This window comes from Pogona vitticeps, chromosome 6 (genome assembly GCF_051106095.1).
Source record: "Pogona vitticeps strain Pit_001003342236 chromosome 6, PviZW2.1, whole genome shotgun sequence".
NCBI classification, from domain to species: domain Eukaryota; kingdom Metazoa; phylum Chordata; class Lepidosauria; order Squamata; family Agamidae; genus Pogona; species Pogona vitticeps.
Genome location: NC_135788.1, coordinates 62,429,157 through 62,451,172, shown reverse-complemented (window position 1 = coordinate 62,451,172; position 22,016 = coordinate 62,429,157). Strand labels below are relative to the sequence as shown.

The 22,016-nt window shown below is 42.5% G+C and overlaps 1 protein-coding gene and 1 long non-coding RNA gene across 9 annotated transcripts; one reads left to right on the top strand and one right to left on the bottom strand.

Annotated features, from left to right (window-relative positions):
- Positions 1 to 422: 422 nt before the first annotated feature.
- LOC140708328 (uncharacterized) lies at positions 423 to 14,958 on the top strand. Its single transcript, XR_012088430.2, has 3 exons — positions 423 to 2,723; positions 3,749 to 4,262; positions 7,179 to 14,958. It is a non-coding gene; the product is annotated as an uncharacterized LOC140708328 (long non-coding RNA).
- On the bottom strand, positions 14,191 to 20,338 carry C6H7orf25 (chromosome 6 C7orf25 homolog). Of its 8 annotated transcripts, none has more exons than XM_020798414.3 (4): positions 19,836 to 19,961; positions 17,169 to 17,217; positions 16,982 to 17,052; positions 14,191 to 16,305 (listed from the first exon to the last, which is right to left on the bottom strand). In XM_020798414.3, exon 4 carries the CDS (start codon positions 16,287 to 16,289, stop codon positions 15,057 to 15,059), a length of 1,233 nt encoding a protein of 410 aa, XP_020654073.3. In that variant the 5' UTR covers positions 16,290 to 16,305; positions 16,982 to 17,052; positions 17,169 to 17,217; positions 19,836 to 19,961; the 3' UTR covers positions 14,191 to 15,056. The 8 variants fall into 8 exon arrangements, with proteins under 8 accessions (XP_020654073.3, XP_020654078.3, XP_020654077.3 ...); XM_020798419.3 differs by lacking the exon at positions 19,836 to 19,961 and adding an exon at positions 19,672 to 19,798; XM_020798418.3 differs by lacking the exon at positions 19,836 to 19,961 and adding an exon at positions 18,467 to 19,631.
- Between the last annotated feature and the right edge of the window lie 1,678 nt (positions 20,339 to 22,016).

Below are 22,016 nucleotides of genomic sequence, written 5' to 3'. Positions count from 1 at the left end.
AATTAAAACACACTAAGATGTAAATAAAAAATCAACAGTTAACATGTGGCAGGGAACAGCCAAGTAACATAGTTAGGGCTCGGCATTCTGCAACAGGACACTGCTTCATCTCTGCATGATGGAGTAGATGCATCTGCCTGTTAGCAGAGTAAGTTCCTTAGTAGTGCTACCTAGGAGATGTCAATTTTTTTCTTGGATTTTCCCTCTTTTCCTTCCATCATCAAAGCCCTCCTTATTCAGGCAGGCCTTTAAGCAGTAAGTTATTTCAGAAATGCTGTTTTTTAACTTACAGGTTTTTAATATTTTTAAATTGGTTTTATATTTGATTGATTTAATCTTAATATATGTTCAATAGTTTTTAAATTGTTATATTTATATAGTGGGTGGGGCGCACATGGGGGGTGTGCATGTGGGGTTTTTTGATAATCTCCTCTTAGGAAGCCAGCTGCTGAGAAAACAGCAGCCGGAAGAGAAAGGTATTTGCCTATTTATGGAAGGTCAGCAAAAAGGAGGCCAGCACCATGACTTGCGGGAGGTAAGTCTACCCAAGAGAAAGACATGGAGATGGAGACTGCATCCAAGTCTTTCTGACTGTTTGCCCTAAGAAAAGACATGGTAGACCAGGTTCCTAGGACAGACAATTTGCAGGCCATTGGGGGCAAAGAATACAGATTATGAGTAGACCACATCTTTATAAGGCAGCAGAAGTCAGGTCTACCCAAGGTTCAGAGGACACGTCTACCGGGAGTTCAATTGAGCAGGCCCATTTACTGGATATGAAGAAGCAGGCACTGACAGCATCTGCATACACAATTGGTTTACCCAAATCATCAGTAAACCAAACTTCCATCATCAGAGGGCAGGCCTGTAGGAAGCTTAGTAGACGAGGGCAAACACGGAGAAGGAGATGGCAGCATCTAGATGGATGGATGGTCTATCCTGACTGTGAGTAGACCAAGCCATCCTTGTTGGAAGATAGGTCTACCCAGGGCTCAGTAGACCAAAGTTGATTTGGGGGCACATTTTGTACTGCTCGCCCATAGCACCAAAACTGCTACAGTACCTATAGCTCTGGAACCTTATACGGAAGCTGAGTGTGGATGGAGTTCCTTCACAGATGTGGATGGTGAAACATGTAGGTACTCTTTGTACCAGTAGCAGGATGCATCACAGCCCAGTGGCATTTCCCTGTACACATTCCTTCAAGGATGGGGGTAATGATATAATAGAATGAGAATGCAGGAAGGCAAAATATCCAAGACATTTTTCAGAGAAGGAGCAATGACATCACCTGCCATGCAGCAAGTCACTTAACAAAACCTCTTTGCTCAAGGTTCTGAAGTTGAATTTGTTCACTCAGAATTAAGTAGCACTGAGTTCGGTGGAGTTTACATTCAAATAACTATGCATATACATAGGAGTGACAGGACTCTACTGTCCAGTAAACTTAAATGGATAATGTCATTAGTAGTTTGTGTGTGTTTGAGGATGGTTTATTTGTTTTGGAAGTAGTCAATGCAAGTATCAACTGCATGGTCACTGTGTATGTGCATGCACACACAAAGATATTTACACATGTACATAGATTATGGGGTGTGATGTGGATTCTCTTTGGAGGGAGATATGAAGGGTGTGTCATGATGTTCTTCTGCACATTGAACTGAACCGCACCATCCCATGGAAGCTTCTTCTGAACCCTCATACAGGAATTCGTGATGAAGTAAATGTTTGTGACTAAACTGAAGACGAAGAAGTAAGCACAGATGTGGAGGAATGGGGTGATACCAAAGAAGACACAGCAGACCGAGACGTAGCTGCTGACAAGACACTGGCACTGAAAAGAATAAAAACAAGACTAATATTTGCATAATTTTAGTAATTCAATGAAGAAATCACTGCATCACTACTTTCAGACATAGCAAATATATATATATATGAATACAGGTCCACTTATTTAATTTGACATAAACAGAACCTGAAATACTGTATGCTAGTACTTCAAAAGGAATAAAGTAATAAACAAAGCACTGGAATAAAGTACCCTTCCCAATCTTGAACACACAGTTGCAGTTCCAACTTACACAGTGTTGCAGCATTTAATAAAGGTGCTACTCTAGCATGAATGGGGGTTGCCTTATAGATAGGCATAACTATATTTTTATTTTAAAAATTCAAAACTGTGATCAATATTTAGTGACACTGGGACAAAAAGCAACAGCAACCACTCTGTCCAGTGACCCTTCACCTGCTTGGAGGCACTTGTTGGTCAACTGTCACATCAGTAACACAGCCAGAGAACACTGGGATAATTAGTCTTGAGAAACCAACAATGCCCGAGGCAAATTGTTCTGAGCCTTGCTTTATTGTAGAGTCTTTTCCATGACTGTCCTACTCCAAACAGGTGTAACTTTCCGGTATAAGGGTTATCTTATGCTGAGATGTTCAAATGGAATTTTACTAGCAGGAATTGTGTTCCCAAATCCCACTCTGAGTCTTTAGTGTAAGAGGCGGGGCATTTTATCTTGTGGCTTCCTTTGAGGGTGGAGATAAAATGTTGGGCTAGGCAGAGGCCAAGGACTTACCTCAATAAATACAGCCAAAGCTTTCTTTCCACAGGATACGTCTGATCTGTTACTTGGACTTCACAAGACTTAACACCACCACAAGAATGCTAAGAAAAATCTCAATCCCCTCAGCTCTAGTTCTTCTTCTGATTATACAAGGTAAGCAAAACACATCATAAAAGCATAGCCTAAGGAAGCATTTTTGTTGTCATTATTAGTATTGATTTAATTAAATTTTACTAATATTAGATGAATTAAGAACCTTGCCTTATGTTCAGTGTAAGTTCAGATCAGTGGATTAAATCCACAAACTATGCCATGCCATGACACATACTCCATTGTTTGTTGACTTTTTTCTCAATGTCTGAAAAGACTTTTACTAAATATTTCAAAATATAATTGAAAAAAAGTATTTTTGTTGCTTAGGGCATGGGCAAAGGATCTCCCTGGTCCACCAAAAGACTAATGCTCAATTTCCACTAACCTGCCTAGCACTTGCTGGTTGGTGAGATTTTTGTAATAAATTCTGAATTGGACAGACCTTACTCCCACCACACAAAGCATTTCTTATGTTCTTAAACTAATTAATTCTTACTTAATAGATCAATTGCTTAGTGGTTACATGATCCTAGGTATGCATTCTTGCTTTGCAAATTAATGCCATTCTCCAAAAAGCCCAGAAAACCAGCATCAGGAACTGGGCTTTCTTTGTGGTAGCCGCAATGCTATGGAAGGCGTTGCCTGTTGAAGTTCACCAGGCTCCCTCCATTCTGCCATTCAGGAAACAGATGAAAGCTGAGCTTTTCAAAGAGGCCTTTGGTAACATCTTTTCCCCCTTTAATATTTTCACAGACCTATGCACTATTTAAGTAAGTTTTATTTGCCACTGTCTCTGGAGGTTTTTTGGGGGGGGGGGGTTGGGCCATTTTTTAAAACTGGCTGGATGTGGAGATGGATGGGTTCTTATTTCTTTCATCATTGTTAGCTGCCCAGAAAAGTGCTCTGTCACTAGATGGGTTGGATAAAAATGCAATACACAAACAAACAAACAAACAAGCTCATTGGTGGACCACAAGATTTCCAGTGAGAGGGTGTGGAAAAGAAAAGTCGCCATTACTATGCATGCGTTAGATATGTGGTAACTGTATATTATACATTTAAAGTGAGCTATTTAAACTTTACAGAGGCATCTGTTGCTCCAGTGACTCAAGAAGCAAACACCCAGTCCAATAAGGTGTCAACTGTTGAGTCAAGCAAAGAACCCACCAGCAGAGAAAATGGAGGTGAACTAAGTACTGTCCCAAGCCCTGAACCAAGTGTAGAATCCAGTCAAGAGCCTAGTATACAGCCAACTGTAGACCTGAGTGGAGAAGCAAGTGGGGAAGGGAGTGGAGAAGCAAGTGGGGAAGCAAGTGGGGAAGGGAGCGGGGAAGCGAGCGGAGAAGGGAGCGGAGAAGCGAGTGGAAAAGAACCCACTGCTGAACCAAGCACAGAAACAAGTGAAGAACTTTCGACGGTGGCAAGTGACAAACCATCTGAGCAGCCAAGCAGAGCGCCAAGCGATGGGCCAAGTTCAGAATTCAGCTTACTGCCTGGAGACTTTTCAAGTTTACTGCCAAGTGAAGAATCACATGAAGAGGTAAATGGAAAGACAACCACAGGACCACAACCAACTGCAGAAGAAACAAATTTCTTCTAGTAAGTTAATTCTGCTATTGTTATTGCCTTGTTTGTAATACTCCTCTCTCTTAAAACTGGTCTATGCATTACATTTTGGATTGGCCCTGCATTGTTTAGTATAACCAATCACTGGAGCTGGGGCTGCAACATGTCCCCTTCACACTCCATGTCAATGGTGTTCATCAGTAGGCAAGATAAACAAAATGTAACCTTTCAGGTTCACAAGGTTATGTTAAACTTAGTAAAATATGATTGGATATCAAAAATTCAATACAAGGATGATGTTAACTGTGTATAGACAAGCTCCTATACATTTCCTGAATGGATATAGTCAGATGGCAACTAAAATGTCTGTTCATTTTTTCACATTTGGAAGGCTCTCCTATTGAGTACAGTGTCCAAGGCATAATGGGAGAGAAGGTGAACCTTTTCCAAATAATCCAATATTGTTTTCTTACACAACATAATCTTTCTAATGACATGAGCTGATATGAAGTAACTTCCTGTTATTATTTATTCTTATTTTAGACATATTTGTTTTAGATATACAAATGTGTTGAAAGCTAGTTTAAAAGATCTATGGATTCTTGCAAAATCATTTCCTTATAGGGCACAGGAAATCCACTCCTATGCTGGCTTTCAGACTCAGCCATTCACCATGAAGTGGCTATATCCAATTCTCAGCACATGGTGCACAGGTGCAGAATGCAAATGTTTGTTTGCAGTCGCCTGCCCTGAATTGAATTTTTTCTTTGTGAGCTTTAACCTTGCCCAATGGGTAAGAAGCCAGGAAGTACATAGCTTTTTCTATAGTTGCCAAGAATGTATACAAAGAAAAAGCAAGAAACAAAGCAGCATAAAGGCAAGATTTCCAAGAAATCTATAATCGGACCCCAACAAAAGCTTGCATCAGCATCCCAGCAAGCAAAGTTTATGTTTTCATACTATAATATAGGAACATCTTACAATGGAATCTTTAGCACACTTCTCATTTTTATGTCCCACCAAATCACTTCTAACTTATGGCAACCCTAAGAATTAGTGACTCTGTAGTGTATGTGTGTTGGACTGCAGCCTTACAGTACCGTCCTATACATCTCTCCTGAAAAATCCAGCTAAGTTCAATGAGGCTTACTTCCAGTTAAATGGACATAAGATCATAGCCAAAATATATCTTGTCTACTGTCTTAATCCATGAGTTGTAGTGGCATAATGTCCAAGGAACATGAGTCAGAATTTCAGATACATATTTGCAGGAAGAACTGAAACCTCAGTATCCAGTATTTATTAGCAAAGTGTCGCTTTCCAAATGTTAGCCTACATTTCCTATCATTCATTACCACTAGAATTATCTCAGACCGCCGAGAAGTGGTAGCTGATGTGCTTCATCTCCCTTCTTCAGTCTTTGCATGATAAATGCTACATGGCTGCTGCACAACAATACTCAAGCTCCTTGATGACCAAAAGCTGGTGCAGCTTTATATCCGAAAATATTGGGGGCTGAAAAGCTTAATGCTTCTTATTATCTTATATGCAAATACTTAATTGCATACTAATTGTGCATATTGTTCGCATTACTGTGAAGATTGTAGGAATCCAGTCTGTTTTTCAACATATTGCAGTGTTCTTTGAAAACATCAGCGAGAGTGAAACAAGTTTACCAAAGACTTACAGTATTAAAGTCTTTATAGCTTAATAGGTCATAATACCTATTAATGGATGCAGAGCCTGGGGCTGGGAGTATGAACCGCCACTGTGTCTTCTAAGAGTAGGGCTCACTGAGATCCCACTTCCATCCCCTGCTCATAGTTTGTTGCGTTCCCTGCCATTTATGGGATTTTTTTTTAACCAGACATCTGAAAATGCAAAGAGAACATCACAGACCCAGGAAAGTGCTGGTTGGAATGTCTCTTAAAGCAGTGTTCCCCAACCTTGGGCCTCCAGATGTTCTTAGACTACAACTCCCAGAAGCCTTCACCATCACCCCTAGGATTTCTGGGAGTTGAAGTCCAAGAACATCTGGAGGCCCAAGGTTGAGGACCACTGTCTTAAAGGATAGGACAAAGTTGATCTGCGTATCCTTGATTTGGATACAAAACAAGTTAGGAAGCTTCCACATAGCCTTGACTTGTATACTGAGTTACCATTCAACAGCTGATTCACTGCATCTCTTCTAGCTGGGACAACCAATAAGGCCTCAGACATTAATTATATAGCAGCATTCCACCACTTTTGCTTCACATTATTCTTCTGCTTTTTAATAATTCCAAGGCAAGCTTACATTCTGCAGGTTAAATTTTCATCTCCAGTATCAGCTTTGTGACAACCCCACCCCACCCCCAGCACTACTTCTTTCTGAACTACTGCCAATGAAGGCAGAGATTTTTGCCTGGGAAACAAAGAATGGTAATGCTACTGAATGACTAAAGTCTTGCATATCCACTAATGATCTTTGTGGATGTTAGTAATGAAGAACAATGATGTCTCACTAACTTACCACCATCATCATGAAACCTAGACAATATGTTAGCCAAAAAATTGGGGGCGGGGGAGTCCTTTTGGAAACTTGAATTCACCTGACTCCAGGTTGGATAAATATAAATAATTTTTAAAACTCAAATTGATTTAAATCACAATTTAATTTTTAAATTGATTTTTTATTTAAATTGTAAAAAATATCTGATTTGCCTGTTTCCGTATTTCTGTGAACAATTTTGTGCACAAATTATTTTTAAGGATTAAAAATGCAAATTATTTTGGGATAGGTAATCAAACTTTGTAATTAGTAATGTGCAACATTCTGAAAGGAAATTTTCAAACCGGAAAAATCAGCTCAATTTGGGACATATAAACAATGTCATTATATGATCAATTTTACAAACCCAACTCTTTATCTTTTATTGTGTTTTTATGTGTGTGTTTTTTTGTCTTTAGAATAAAAAGAAAATAAATCCAGAAAGAAAACTTGCACTGATGTCTTCCTGATGACTTGGACTTGATGAAAGCAACTCTCCTGTATTTGAAAATACCAGAAATCTCTGTAGCTTTGAAGCAAGCAGGTCTTAAAGCTAATTGGTTGGGTTTCAGTGAAACTCAATTTCTCCCACCTCACTTTGTTATTTATTAAATGGTGACCCACCAGAAAGCTCACAGTTGACCTGTACCATTTATATTGTGATAATGCTACTCTAACCTCTGTCTCCCAGGGTTTGGCAGCAATGGGATCTCCATATTGTAAACAAGTGCTTTAACCAATTTAAAATAAAAAAGGGAATGACATTATTTTGAGTGTTCATGGTTTGTTTTGTTCACTATGTTAATCACTTTCTCTTTGTGTCCTGCTCTTTACATCTATATCCTAACTATAAGAACTTGAAAAATGTCCCTAATGATTTTAGTGGGTGGTAGCTACAAGTAAATATACCACATGTGGCCTTAAATTCCAATTTTTAAAAGAATCTGGATTAAGAAGGAGCAAGCACTTAACTTTGTTCCTTTCCAGTCACCACTTCAGCCTTTAGAACTTCCGGAAAGTTAGCTCTAGAGGATTTCCTAGCCTCCAGATCCATCCAGCAAATATCACACAATACTACAATCTTCTGTGAACTAAACCCTAAACTTTTAAATTATTAAAGAGTGTCCTTTTTTTTGTCTGAAGAAACCAAAACAATTATCTTTTTTAAGTTTGACAGCAAACAATACCAGATGGAGGTGCTAATTTCAGGGACAGAGTTTTGCCTAAGAAAATCAAGATATGGGAGAAAGGGGACCAAATGTACTCAGATAACCTTCAGACCTAAACTGCCCTCTACAATTGTCTGGAAGGCATTGTGGAATGCTTTTGAGCTAGATGTGATCACAGTAGATCAAGGTACAGCCACAGGCCATGAGCCTAACAAAAAAGGCTCTGGGCTCTCTCCCCTTTACTAAAATGCCACTTAAGTAGCTGAAAGCAAGCCATGAATGGAAAGTCAGGTTTTGACAGAGTAAGATGGAGTGCTCTCACTCAAGAGTCCTTGACTTGAATGGATGATAGCCACACAAAAGAAGGGTTAAAAGCTGGCTGTATTTGCATGTTCTTTATGAGGGGAAGAGTGCTTGGAATAAATCAGACACATTTCAGTGACTAGGAAAGGGAGGTGGAATTTGGTTTCCCAAGTGGAGTGCAAGATCCACTGAAAAGACAGGATTTCCACAAGCAATAGCAAGCATGCTTGCTGTTATTCATTCTCACTGAAACCATGAGGAATTTTTTTAGCCCCACAAAATGCCTCATTTCCAATGACAAATATTTTTCTTTGCCAAGGCTCCATAATTTGTGTTCACTGTCTCTGTGCAAAACAACCTCCCTTTTCTTGTAACTTTAAGAATCAAAGCAAAGTGTGCAGCTTATATATTGACCCAGCACTCTCTGGGGAGTCTACAATTTAATTATGCAGGCTACACATTGCCACCACCACCATCAAATACTCAATTTACCAACCTCAGAAGGACAACAGAATCAACTTTGAGCCAGCTACCTGAGCCCATCAATATCGAACTCTGATTTCACAAACTTTGAGGAGGTGTTGAGAGAGACAGGTTGGTTTGCGGCATAAGGGATGAAAAAAATGCAACATCGATTGTTTGCAAGGAAGAGTCTGGATTTTAAAACAACTTATAAGGAGATTTTAGCTATAGAAGCTGCACAGAAATTTACAAGAGAAATTTGACAGGAAAAGACCCCCACCGTTTAGTAAGACTGAAATCGTCCACATCATCAAGGGCAGTGGAGGACTCCTCTTCTAGGGAGGGGGAGGGAGAAGTCATAATGTGAGTCATCCATCAGAGGAGCCAAGGAGCAGAAGTGCCACCAGAAAATCTGTGTTTCGGTTGTGAGGCGGCCCACCTGAGGAAGGCATGTCAGTTCCAGAATGTACAATGCCGAAGGTGTGGCAAGGTGGGGCATATTGCTCATGCCTGTCGTACTTCCCCTTACTCGAGGGTAGCTGAAAGGGGGAATTGTCAAGCAGCTTGGGCATCCAGAAAGGCAAGTGTTACACTCTTTCCTCACTTCTGTTGAACTGCCAGAGATTAAAGGAGACAGTTTTGTGATGACATTACAGCCAGCAATTCGATCAAAGAGCAGAGTGACTGTAAGAATTCAGGATGTGTAGGGCTTGAAAAATTTTAGAATGTCTCACCAGTCAGTCAAAAATGTCACCAGTCAGCATGACCAGACTATAGCCTTGCAATTTATGTTTAAACTTAAATTTAAATTTAAACTAGGCACTTTCTACATAACAATGCGTACAAACCCAAAATAAATATACCCTCAGACTTGGGGTACTTTATTACTTGCGTGCCTGTGGGGTCATGAAGCTTGTATTTTGAATGCCTTTCTTTTGAATGTGGTCAGCAAAAAATAAAATTGAAAGCAAAAGCACCTGGCCTCTTAAAGAGCCAGGTCGTTCAGTTGAAATGGGGAGCAAGGAATCTCCATATTCTCCAGCATGGGACTACTCTACATTCTCTTGCAGAGCTATATATCTATGTGCTGCTCAAACTCTCTTCTCGCGAGAAGACGGCTGTTTTTCCTTTTGCAATGGGAAGGGGGAGGGGAGGACTGCATGATCAGAGAGAGAGAGATGGACTGAAGGTAAGGAGGCAAGGAGGGAGGGAGGACGGACAGAGGGAGCTGTGGCTCATCAAGCAGCGTTTTTCACCCGTCACAGACAAGTGGATTTTTCAAGCCCTGAGGATGTGCCATGTGAAATGGAGGTGGACACGGGTTCTGCATTGTCTATCACTGCAGACCAGACAGTCCAGCAGATTTGACCTAAGGGGTGGGTGGAGGCACAAATTGGAGCCATGTGATGTACTTCTTAGGGATTTCCAGGGTAAGCAAGTTCCTGTGCTGGAGATGGGCACCTTTCAAATAGCCTATAAGGATTTCAGAGTGCCATTATGGGTGGTAGTGGCAAAAGGGCAATTACCAAGCCTACTGGGATTGGAATGGTTTGAACCACTGGGCATTTATATTTCTGGTATTCAACAAATCAAGCATGGGGATGTTTCAGCTGTGTGTTAGGAGTTTGCAGCAGTGCTTGATGGATCTTTGGGGAGTTACACTGGGCCGCCTATTTCATTTAATTTGAATCCAACAGTGCCCCGATCCATCTAAAGTCACGTTGGGTTCCATTTGCTCTTAAGTCTAAAATTGATGAAGAATTGGATCGGTTGATAGCTAGGGGGTCCTAGAGGCAGTACCCCATGCTTGATGGGAGGCACCTATTGTTACTCCTCTTAAGGCAAATGGGGCCATGCAGATGTGCGCTGATTACAAATGTACTGTTAATCAGGCATTACAACAGCATGCATACCCAGTGCTAGTAGTGAGTCATCTTCTGGTATTGCTGAATGGTGGAAAGATCTTTGCAAAGCTTGATCTGGTCCAGGCTTCTCAACATACCAGTAGATGATGCCATCGCAGAGGCACAAACAATCGTAACACATAAGGGGGGCTTTTAAGGTAATTCAATTACAGTTTGGTACCAGTGTAGCCCCCGGGATATTTCAAGGCATTATGGAAGGCCTCTTGCAAGGGTTGCCAGGTGTCATCCCATATTTTGATGACATTTTGGTAGCTGTAGATTGTGAGGCTGAGCTAGCTGAGTGACTCAATTTGGTGTTAGGTAAACTTCAGGCAGCATGTTTGAAGGTTAATCAGGAGAAGTGTCAGTTTGGAGTTACACAGGTGGAATTCCTTGGATTCCTGATTGACGCTACCTGTATTCATCCTGCCTCAGAAAAGGTCCAGGCTATATATAGTGCACCAGAGCCTACAACAAGGAAGGAATTGCAGTCCTTTTGGGGGCTGTGAATTTTTATCATGCTTTTTTACCTCATACGGCATCAGTAGCAGAGCCGTTACATCACCTTTTAGATCATCCACCCCTGGAATTTGGGCAGAAAGGAAGCTAGGGCTTTTAGGGCAGTTAAGGAGTTGTCCTCAGAAAGTGTTTTGAGACACGTTGATGAGAAGCCACTTCTTTTGGCTGCAGTTGCCTCCCCATAAGGAATTGGGGTGGTCCTTAGTCACAAAATGCCAAATGGTCAGGAGGCACCTATTGCTTATTTTTCACGGACCTTGTCACCAGCAGAGTGTAATTATCCTCAAATTGACAAGGAAGCTTTCGCTTATTGTGGCTGGGGTTAAGAAATTTCATGAGTACTTGTATGGGCAGCATTTTGTTATTATTACAGATGGTAAACCTCTTTTGGGAATTTTTACTCCAGAGAAACAAACCCTACAGATTTTGTCCCCTCGAATGCTGTGGTGGATGGTGTTTTTGTCAGCTTATTCTTATGATCTGAGGCACTGCCTGGGTAAGGTGTTAGGTCATGCCGATGCCCTCAGTTGACTCACGCTGCCAGATACAGCTATTGATCTGGCACCAGCTCACCATGTGTCCTTATTGGAAGAGTTGTCTCGGCCTCCAGTGCGGGTTACTGACATAGCAGCCCACACAGCTAAAGACCACACGCTAGCCCATGTCCTTAATTTGGTGTGGAAGAGATGGCCAGAGGGCCAAATGAGGGAAGAGTTCCAGCCATTTAGTTGTAGACAGAACAAACTCTCAGTGCACAAAGCTTGTTTGCTGTGGGGGAGTCGAGTTGTTATTCCAAGCTGATTGCAACAACAAGTGATTGAGGCACTACATTTCGGCCACCCAGGTATAGTGCGTATGAAGGCACTAGTCCGTAGTTATGTTTGGTGGCCTAAGATGGATAAGACCATTGAAGAATGGTTTCGTTCTTGTCAGATGTGTCAGGAGTCAAGACCCATCGCCAGTGCAAGCTCCCATCCACCCATGGGAGGCAGCATGAGGCCCTTGGTCCCGACTCCACATAGATTTTGCAGGCCCCTTTCAGGGGCAAGTATTTTATTGTGGTGGATGCTTTTTCTAAATGGTTGGAGGTAGTCTCTGTGTCCAGTATGTCCACAACCTTTGTTGTTCGTTCACTTCGGAGGCTTTGTGCGACACATGGTTTGTCGGACACTATTGTTTCAGATAATGGGGCTCAGTTCATGTCAGCAGAATTTCAGCAGTTTATGGGAAATAATGCTATTTGGCATGTGACATCAGCTTCCGTTCACCCAACTATTAATGGATAGGCAGAGAGAATAGTAAGGACAGTGAAAGACTCCACCAGCTGGCTAGAGAGAACTGGCAAAAGTGGTTGGCAGCGTTGTTGTTGCAACAACATGTTACACCCCACTCTACAACATGGCGTAGTCCAGCAGAGCTTTTAATGAATAGAAGGCTGACTACAATCATAGATAGATTGCACGCAGACTTGTCAGCAGAATCACAAGTAGGAGGGAAAGCACAATTTTTTTTACCCTGGGGATCTGGTTGTTATTATTATCATCATCATCATCATCATCATCATCATCATTATTATTATTATTTCTATTTATACCCCGCCTATCTAGTCATTTCGACCACTCTAGGCATTTTTATGGTAGGGGTCATGATTGGGTGCCAGCAACAATAGCTATGGCAACCAGTCTGGTGTCATATCAAGTGACAATGCTCGACGGCCAGGAATTCTGACATCATCTGGATCATCTGCGGCAGAGATGGCCAAGGAGGGTGTCAGCAGCTGAGGACGACCCAAAGTCAGAGACACCAGAAGCTGGGGAATCCCGGACAGTAGAGATTGTGTCACAGCCCATTATATATCCACTAACAGTGTTAAGACCTGACCTGGGGAACTTGCAGAGGCATCAACATTGGAACAGCCTGATTCATTGGGTCCCAATAGGCAGGCTGAAGATAATGGTTTAAGATGTTCTCAGCGAGTATGGGCATCTCCCCGTTATTTGCAGGACTGCTTGCAACCGGGTACAATCTTATCTTAGGGGGGAGAGGTGTAGTGTATCAGGCACTTTAAAGGAGGTCTCTGATAGATGTAGGAGACAGGTGGACCTTGTAATGAGGTGGTCCTAGAGGGTTTGATGGGGTGTTATGGGTATTTATTGAATGTGTGTCTTGTGTACATTATGTCGTCTTTGGAATAAAGAAATGTATGCTGAAGCAGTTGTTGTGTCTGGACTCACAACATAACAGGGAAAGATCTTTTTCCTTTTCAAATACGTATTTCAAAACATTTGATCTACAGCATGATAAACAAGGCAGAGTAGACATCTACACAGAATACTGTTTATTTAAAATAATCCAAGACCCTAGGAGAGCTGTTTGGGAAGGGTTAGGATTAGAGATGGGGACGACTCATCATTTTGGCAAGTCATCCTGTTTCATGAGTTGTCAACTTTTGATGACTCACGAAGCACAAAGTTGCCCCCATGAAGCGACGAATAACAAATACTGTATATTTGTCGATTTGTGGGGGTTATTAAAAAACAACACCCTGCCACCGCCACTTCCCCACTGCCACCCCTCCAGCCTGGATGGCTGCCCTTTGCAAAGATAGCAGCTGCAGCTTTCCTACACTAAATGAAGTCGCAGCTGCCATCTTTGCAAAGGGCAGCCAGTTTCCCTTTTTTACATCCCACAAAACTGCACCAGAACAAAGAGTTCTGACTCCTGTCCTCTGAAGATGCCAGGCACAGAGAATGGTGAAACATTAGGAAGAACAACCTTCAGAACACGGCCAAACAGCCCGAAAAACCTACAACCAATCACCATTTTGCTTCTGAAGAATCCCTACTAAGCTTGCTCTCCTGGATCTCAATTTATCTAACTTATACAGCTGCTGCTAATTATCCACCTACTCTTAAAGGTTCAGTTAACCCTGTGCTTAGGGTATGATCCCCTCAGATCTTGTTAAATGCTGCCACATCATTCTCATTCCATTAACCAGTACTATACTCAAGTCCCTCCCCATATTCCCCACACCACATAAGAGTTGCAGCAGAAGCCTACAAGTAAACAGAATGTTTCACTGGTAACATTTTAATTATATGTCATTTTCTCTAAACATCATAATTATATCCAATAAAGTAAATATAATGGAACCATCATTTTAAACAGAAAAATACAAAGGTTGCAGTCTAGACAAATCAAGCTCTCTTTCCTCCTGTTAAAAGTACAGAAGTTTCAACAGAAGATTTTTGAATGTACTGAAACTTTTTCATATTTAAATAAATAGGGCTTTAAAAGAATTAACCTCAGTACTTGGATAAGGAACAAGGCATATTCAGCCAATTATTTCAATTTGTAAAAAGACCCACTCCTTTTCATACGAAAATATATCCTAGAAAAGATAGAATCTCGTGTTGTAAACAGAATGTTGTGCCATATTTAAGAATTTTTATTCCTACATGAAAATAAACTATACATTACTATCCTCATGAGAAATATTTGGAATTTAGTTGCTTAACTCTTGTCAGAAGGAAACTTTAAAAAAAAAACTTAGATAGGGCTGCCGCCATTACTTGATATAATAATCATGCACACAGTTTATTCTTATAATCTAGTACATCTTATTTCATGTGATGTCATGTTATGTATGTCCATACCGACAGCAGTCAAAAAGGTAGAGCTGGAGCAAGGAATACAGCAAGAAAATAATGCCAGCACATAAGATATGCTATACTAAATACGACAGCTGGGAAAGCATTTAGTTCTTTAACAGCAGCTCCATGATTCTTGCAGGGTTTGGTCTGATCCACTGGCTAAATTGTACTCACTTCTTTAAAAAGAAATTCAGTTTCCAAGCAAGCTTCTGCTACAAGATATTATTTGGGAATAGCCAACCATTGCGTCCATCACTTTAATGACCACAATTAAATGGTTTGTACCCTTATAACCCAAGGCTGTGCTTTGGCAAAGGTGTGGCAGATGATTCTTTGCTTTCTGTCAGTGCCCTTGGTTGGTGAATGAACACACTGAACCGAACTCCCTGGTTTGCTGCTGCTCTAACAAAGCCACTGTTTGCTGTCATGGTGATGGCCTTTAAAGTGTCTCCTGTTCCAAAGATGGTCAGAGAACGACTATTGATTTTGGAACTAGGCACTAATCTTAAGGCACGCTCAGAGGGCTGATCTGGCACCACACTGATTCTCTCCATGAGTAATGCAGCTCGACTTTTCTCCCCTGCCCCCCCTAAAGTTTCTAAGATAACCCGAAAATCTTTGACAGCAGACTCACAGGCAAATAGCTCCTTGCCCTTCATGAACTCTTCCAACAATGGGAGTACACTCTCTTCTCTCTCCTCTGTTGCCTGCTCAGTTAAGACTTTCTCTTTGAAGATGAAGTAACAGCCCCCATAGCTAAGGGCAGATACATATGTAATCAGAGTGGTAATGTCCAAGTTAACTCTGTTGCACAGGTCTACTCTGATTTCTGTTGGGAAAGCTATGCTAGCAATTAAGTTTTCCCGATCTACTTTAGTCACTTGAAGGCATTCACCTTCATCCTCAGATTCATCAGCAGGTTTCATCAATCCATTCACAGCAGCTATATCCCCCCGCACAGATATACCCATCTCTTTCAGCATCTCTGCCATAGGGCAAGACACACCATTGAAGAATGCAAAAATAATGTGTGGCTTACTATACTGCACTGGTTGCTGGCAACTTGCTTGCAGGAAATCCTCTGCCTGCTTGATGATGCTCTTGTCACCATACTGGCCCCTGCCTAACCAAATGTTATGCAGAGCTTCAGCCTTTCGGCCAATTGCTTTTACCCAAGTGTGACCCCCATTTGCAACTACATCCACTACCAAACTTTGCTTTTCACCACATTTGTCTTGGTAAGTAAAGACATGGAGGACACCAACCACCTCCTCCAAGTTCTCTGCTGAGTCAATGATAGCTTGCAGGTGAGTAAGGTTTGTGCTCTTCAGATGAGATTCTTTGATGGCTACCTTCCCAGACTTCACCTTGTTCAGGAATTTTACCTCTGCCTTCAGTTTACTGCAGAGTTTTGATCCCCCTTCAATGCCACCTTTTCGGGACCGGCAAAGACCTTCTGCCCTCTTGATTAGCTCCTCTGCAAGAGCAATTCTTTCATATAGCAAGGAATGTGTAGACATGTTCGTAACATTATTCCTGAGAAAGATAAGAAAAAAGGTACTGTAAAATGAAGACAACAAAATGTTTTCAAAAAATCCTAAACTCTAAAATTTATGTCATTCCAAAATAAACATGTTTATGATTAAATAAACAAAACAAAACCTGTTACAGCTACTCCAGTGACTGCCAATCCATTTCCAGACACAATTCAAAGTGCTTATAAAGTCCTAAACGTCTTGGATCCAAGCTACATCAAGGACCACATCTCCCTTTATGAGCCCTTGCAGGTGTTAAGATAATCAGGAGTGGCCTTTCTCTCTGTCCGACCACTTTCAGAAGTGCATTTGGTGGGGACCTGGGAGAGGGCCTTCTCTATCACTGCTCCCAAACTCTGGAACTCCCTCCCACCAGAAACCAGACTGGCCTCATCTTTGCAAACAGATGGAGACCTTCCCTTTCAAGAAAGCTTTCCCTTAGTGACTAGCTGTTTGAGAGGGCTTTTTAAATTAATTGTTGTGTCTTTTTGCTTTGTATGTGTTTTTGGTGTTGATTTTGTTTACTGTTGTAATGTGGTGTTTGTTTTATATTTTGTACTATTTGCAAACCCATGTTTTCAGCTTTTAAAAGCTGACTTCTACTGATATAAGCCACCTTAGCTTCTTTTTAAGAAAAAGGGTGGAGTAAAAATATTTTAAATACATAACGTATTTACCTATTTAGCAAAAACCATTGTTTACAAGCAAGTTAAAATCAGAGATCTTGTAGAACCAGGACTATATTTTTCTGTAGCAACAAAAGAAATAAGAGATTCAAGATCAATTCACTTAGGAGAAAGATACGGAAAAACAGCTTGAATAGAATATTTCATAGAATTGTTTTAGGAAAATAGCTATTCTTACTTTTCAATGACATCAACCAAGATAAGCCATTTTCAGAACTCTTGGCTATCTGCAATATGAAATGCATGTGTGCATGAGTATGTATAGATTTATACCACAAAATTCAAACCACCTACATAGTAACTATGCTACTGTATCCAGAATACTTCAATAATATATGTACCCTGTCTTCTATTACCTTTCAGTACTCTTTGCCCATGCTTTTAAACTATATTTAAATACACTGAGAACCACACCCTTATGTGTTATGTTTCAGAAATAAGTAACCTAGAGGCAGGTGGCTGGTTAGCTCAGTGAGTTAGGTAGAAGTTAGGAGTTCAATTCCTCACTATGTCTCCCAGAAGAGGTAGCCTGTGTGGCCTTGGGCAAACTGCACAGTCTCACAATGCCCCCAAAAGAAAGGGACTGCAATATGCTTTCTGAGTATCCTAGAAAACCCTGAAAAGTGTTGGCATAAGTCACTACTGACTTGGCAGCACACTATTATTATTATTATTATTATTATTATTATTATTATTATTATTATTATTATTATTATTATTATTATTATTATTATTATTATTATTATTATTATTATTATTATTATTATTATTATTATTATTATTAATCTAGAGGCACATCACATGATGCATATAAAAATTCACTTCTCAGCCAAACTGAGGGATTATAAAAATTTACCTTTGGGTCCCATGAGATACTTGCTATGGCAATATCTTATAATTATGACACCCATTCACACAAATCTGCTCTATAATGCATTTATTCATTTCACGCTAAGGAAGGAATGGGTAATTTGTGGTCTTTCAGACTTCAAATATTACCAGCCCCTGTTAGCACAATCAGTTAGTCAGCTACTTACTTACTTACTTTTTTACCTCACTCATCTAGTGGCCAGGCCACAACTGGTGGCTTAAGTGTTGCAATATAAACATAAAATAAAATTCAATTATGGTAAAATTAAAACATGAAATAAAAAAGAATCAAAACTTGTAACAACTATATATAAAAACAGCTGACACAAAAGATGTCCTGGGAATAGATGTGTAGCAGTATCTGACACTTCACTTAGCCCTTGACCCCCTGGGAGCCTGGCTCCCCCCACCACCACCACAGTTTTGCACTTCAGTCACTCTGCCCCAAACAAGGATCCCACCCCCTCCACAAGATCAGCAGACTCCTCCACTTCTGCAACTCTCTCTTCTTTCCTATGCACAAGTTAAGTCAGAAACGAATATTAGCAAACACAAGGAAGGCCAAGGTGATGTTCTTCCAAGGCCAGGCTTGCTGTCCACACTGACCAAGTCTAAATTCTTCTAATCTAAGGTAGGTTGGCTGGTGCTCTCCACATCTCAGGGGCTGCAACATCTCTCTCCAGGAATAAGGCTTCTGGGTTATTGGTAACTCTCTCCGTGATTATATGTTATTATGTTTCATGAAAATTCCATTCCCTTAAAATAGTGTTTGCAGGGTAATCCTACTCAGAAATAAATCTAGTCCTTTTCGGTGAAGCCTATCCGCAGGCGGGTGTAAATAATCTGGTGTCGCCCGATGAAGGGAATGGTAAACCACCTCTGAGCAGGCGATATCTGGAAAACCCTGGGAAAGGGTCGCCATAAATAGGTATCGACTTGGCGGCACATCCTTATGACTTCAGTTAACAGTCTGTAACACGGCCTCCCTTCCCCTTGGAAAAGAGTGACTAGCACAGCGGGGATGGCAGGGCAGAATCAAGCAAACCGTCCGCTCTGGCACGGGAGGCGGCGGGGAGGGCGAAAGCAGAAGGCAGCGGACCCCCGCCCTGCCTTTCGGGAATCGAAGCCCCCCTCAAGCAGCCGCCGGAGCCGAGCTTTCCCCGCGGCTCCCTCGCTCCGTTTCTCAACCGGGCCGGAGCCAGGCGCCTCCTCCCGTCAACCAAGCCTCGCCCGCTCAGGGCGGTCGGTCGGGCACCCCTCCGGGCCGTCCCCTACCCAAATCAGAAGGAGCCGCGTAGTCCTGGCACCCGCCCCCCCCCAAGACAGATCCCAGGCAATTTGGGGCAGATTCCTCGGACGGATCCCCCTTTCTGCGAGATTCAGAGAGAGAGAATGGGATTTTCTGCCAGGCGCCATTCGAGTCCTGAAGGACACAGAAACACGACGCGTGAACTCCGGGTTGGAAGAAAGCGGGTCCCGTTGCCTCTGATGCAAACGCGCCCCCCAAAAGCCCGCGCAAAAGACCGGCAGGGCCGCCTTCGAACGCGGCGCTCGGAATCGAAGCGAGGCAGGCAGCGTTGCGCTTTGCTTTGCTTCCCTTCCCTTCCTTCCTCTGGACACGTGCCAGGTGGGAGCCCTCCCGGATGTCTTGGAAGTCCCCGGGAAACCGGCGCGCCAGCTGGAACCGGCCTGGCCCTTGCCTTTCGGCCCCACCGCCACCCCCACCCCCCGCTTAAGGAGTAGGTTGGGGCGAAACAGAGGCGTCTGCCCCCTTTCCCCTCCCACTCGCCGAATCGGACACGGGACCTCACCCCACGCATCCATCCACCACCCCTTCATGGCGACAGGCATTCGGGGACAGGGCCGCTCCTTCCCTCCTCCACACCAGCCAGCCCCCACCCCGCCCAGCCCAGGAGAGCCGCGACCGAGGCGCCTCTAACCCCCACCCCCTTCCCCGCGCATACGCTCTCCTTACAGTTCGGGCGGGGCGTTTTCTGACCACACCGCCCCCCCCCCCCGCGCGCGCGCCAGCCGGCTCTCTTGGACGCGGCGGAGAAGGACGCAGCGGCAGCTTCCCCCGTCCGGGCAAAGGGATTGTTTGACGGAGGGAGGAGGGAAATGAAGCGGCCTTGTCGGCATCCCTCACTTCCGGTTCCCTTTAGACTCTTTTCCACCTGCGGAGCAAGACTGGTTGCTGCAAGTAAGCCGCAGGACGGGAAGCGTCTCTCTTTTGCGGCGGGTTTTTGGTAGTCCTTTACGTGGAATAGCTATTTTGATCTCCATTGGGATAAAACTCTGGTTGTTTAATAATAAAAAATACAAAATGGTGGTGGTGAGGTTGATGAGTGGAAAGGCAACCGACAAAACACTGAAGTACTGTAGTCAAAACCTACTGTTCGTTTCTGGAGGAAAAGCAGCATTTAGCTCTCTCTGCCTTGACTACGTATTTACACGGCAACTGAGGGTGATTTCTACACTGCGTTCTGGATCCTGCATTTAATCTAGAAAATAGTGTTGATTTTAGCCAAAGTTCCTCAATAGGCCAAACTAACCCACAGTACCTTTCTTATTTTCCTATGGTAGAATTTTATCCTACTTCTGAGGATGCTGCAGCGCCACTATCTGGCCAAAATTTCCAAGACAAGGAAAAGATGCCCCAAAAATTATGAATTGCTTTTCACGTCTAGTTTTTTCTATGGTTCAAATATTCCCATTATAATTTAATATCAGGGACAATATTAATAGCTTTTGTTGTTACATCAAATAACCTGTCAAGAACTATTCATTTGTACAGATATGTATCTTCTTCCAAACATGATCATTTCAATTAGATTCATGAACTGTTGCCAGACTGTATAGTTATCACATTTTAACTCTAAAAAGATTGATTGATTGATTGATTGATTGATTGATTGATTGATTGATTGATTGATTGATTGATTGATTGATTGATTGATTGGATTTCTGTCCCACCCATCTAAACCAAAGGTCTACTCTGGGCAGATTACAAATTTAAAAAGAATAAAACCAATAAGCAAGGTGGCGAAAGTATAAGAAATCCAAGGTGGCGAAAGTATAAGAAATTAAGATATGGCAGGAGGGAAGCCTGTCCAAATAGCCAGGTTTTAAGTTTGTTCCTGAAAACAACCAGAGAGGGAGCTAGGCGGATCTCCACTGGCAAGTTGTTACAAAGGCAAGGGGCCACTGCCAAGAAAGCCTGGTTCCTCGTTCTTTCCTTCTAGACCTCCATTGGCGTTAGGCCCCTCAGCCACCTAGCCTGGCTGGAATGAGTAACTCTGGCAGAACTGAGTAGGAGAAGGTGCTCTGCCAAGTATCAAGGTCCTAAACTGTTTAGGGCTTTATATGTAATCGTAACAATTTTGAAATCAATATGGAAACAAATGAGCAGCCAATGCAAGGCGGCCACCTGGGTCTCCATGGTGAGCACCGGGTCCAGAGGTACACCCAAACTGCAAATCTCTCTCTTGGTGGTAAGAGTCAGTCTCTCTCTCTCTCTCTCTCTCTCTCTCTCTCTCTCTCTCTCTCTCTCACACACACACACACACACACACACACACACACACACACAGAGAGCGTCCACTGTTGTTGGAAAAAAGATGTAGAGCTATCAGTGTACTGATGACACGAAACCCCACATCCTCTGATGACCCCTCCCAGCGGTCTCTATGTTAAAAAGCATTGGAGAGAGAATCGAGCCTTGGAGCCCCACAATTGAGGCTCCACGGGTCTGAGAAACTCTCTCCAATCTGCACTCTTTAGGGACAGTCCCCCAAGAAAGAACGGAGCCAGGCAAGAGCCAGGCCACCAATTCCCAACTCAGCCTCCCCTGGAGATGGTATGGTGGTTGAGATCAAGGAGGACCAGCAGAGACATTTTGTCCCTCTCAGCCTCCCTCATGAGGTCATCAAACAGGGCGTGCTGTGGCCTGGCCTGAAGCCCAACTGGAATGGATCCAGGGCATTGGTTTTATTCAGAAGAGCCGGTAGCTGATCAGCCACCACTCTCTCAACTACCTTACTGAGGAAAGAAACATTGGTGACGGGCTTATAATTATCAATATTGTCTGTCGCCAAGCTTAGTTTCTTCCTAATGGACCTAATTAGTGTCTCCTTGAGAAGACTCATTGATTATTGCC

Excerpts from the sequence above, each read along its gene's own strand:
- C6H7orf25 (XM_020798428.3), bottom strand. The coding sequence starts at position 19,999 with ATGCCGACAAGGCCGCTTCATTTCCCTCCTCCCTCCGTCAAACAATCC. Across the intron at positions 16,306-19,835 it reads GAAAACGCCCCGCCCGAACT|GAATAATGTTACGAACATGT; the intron begins GTAAGGAGAGCG and ends TATCTTTCTCAG.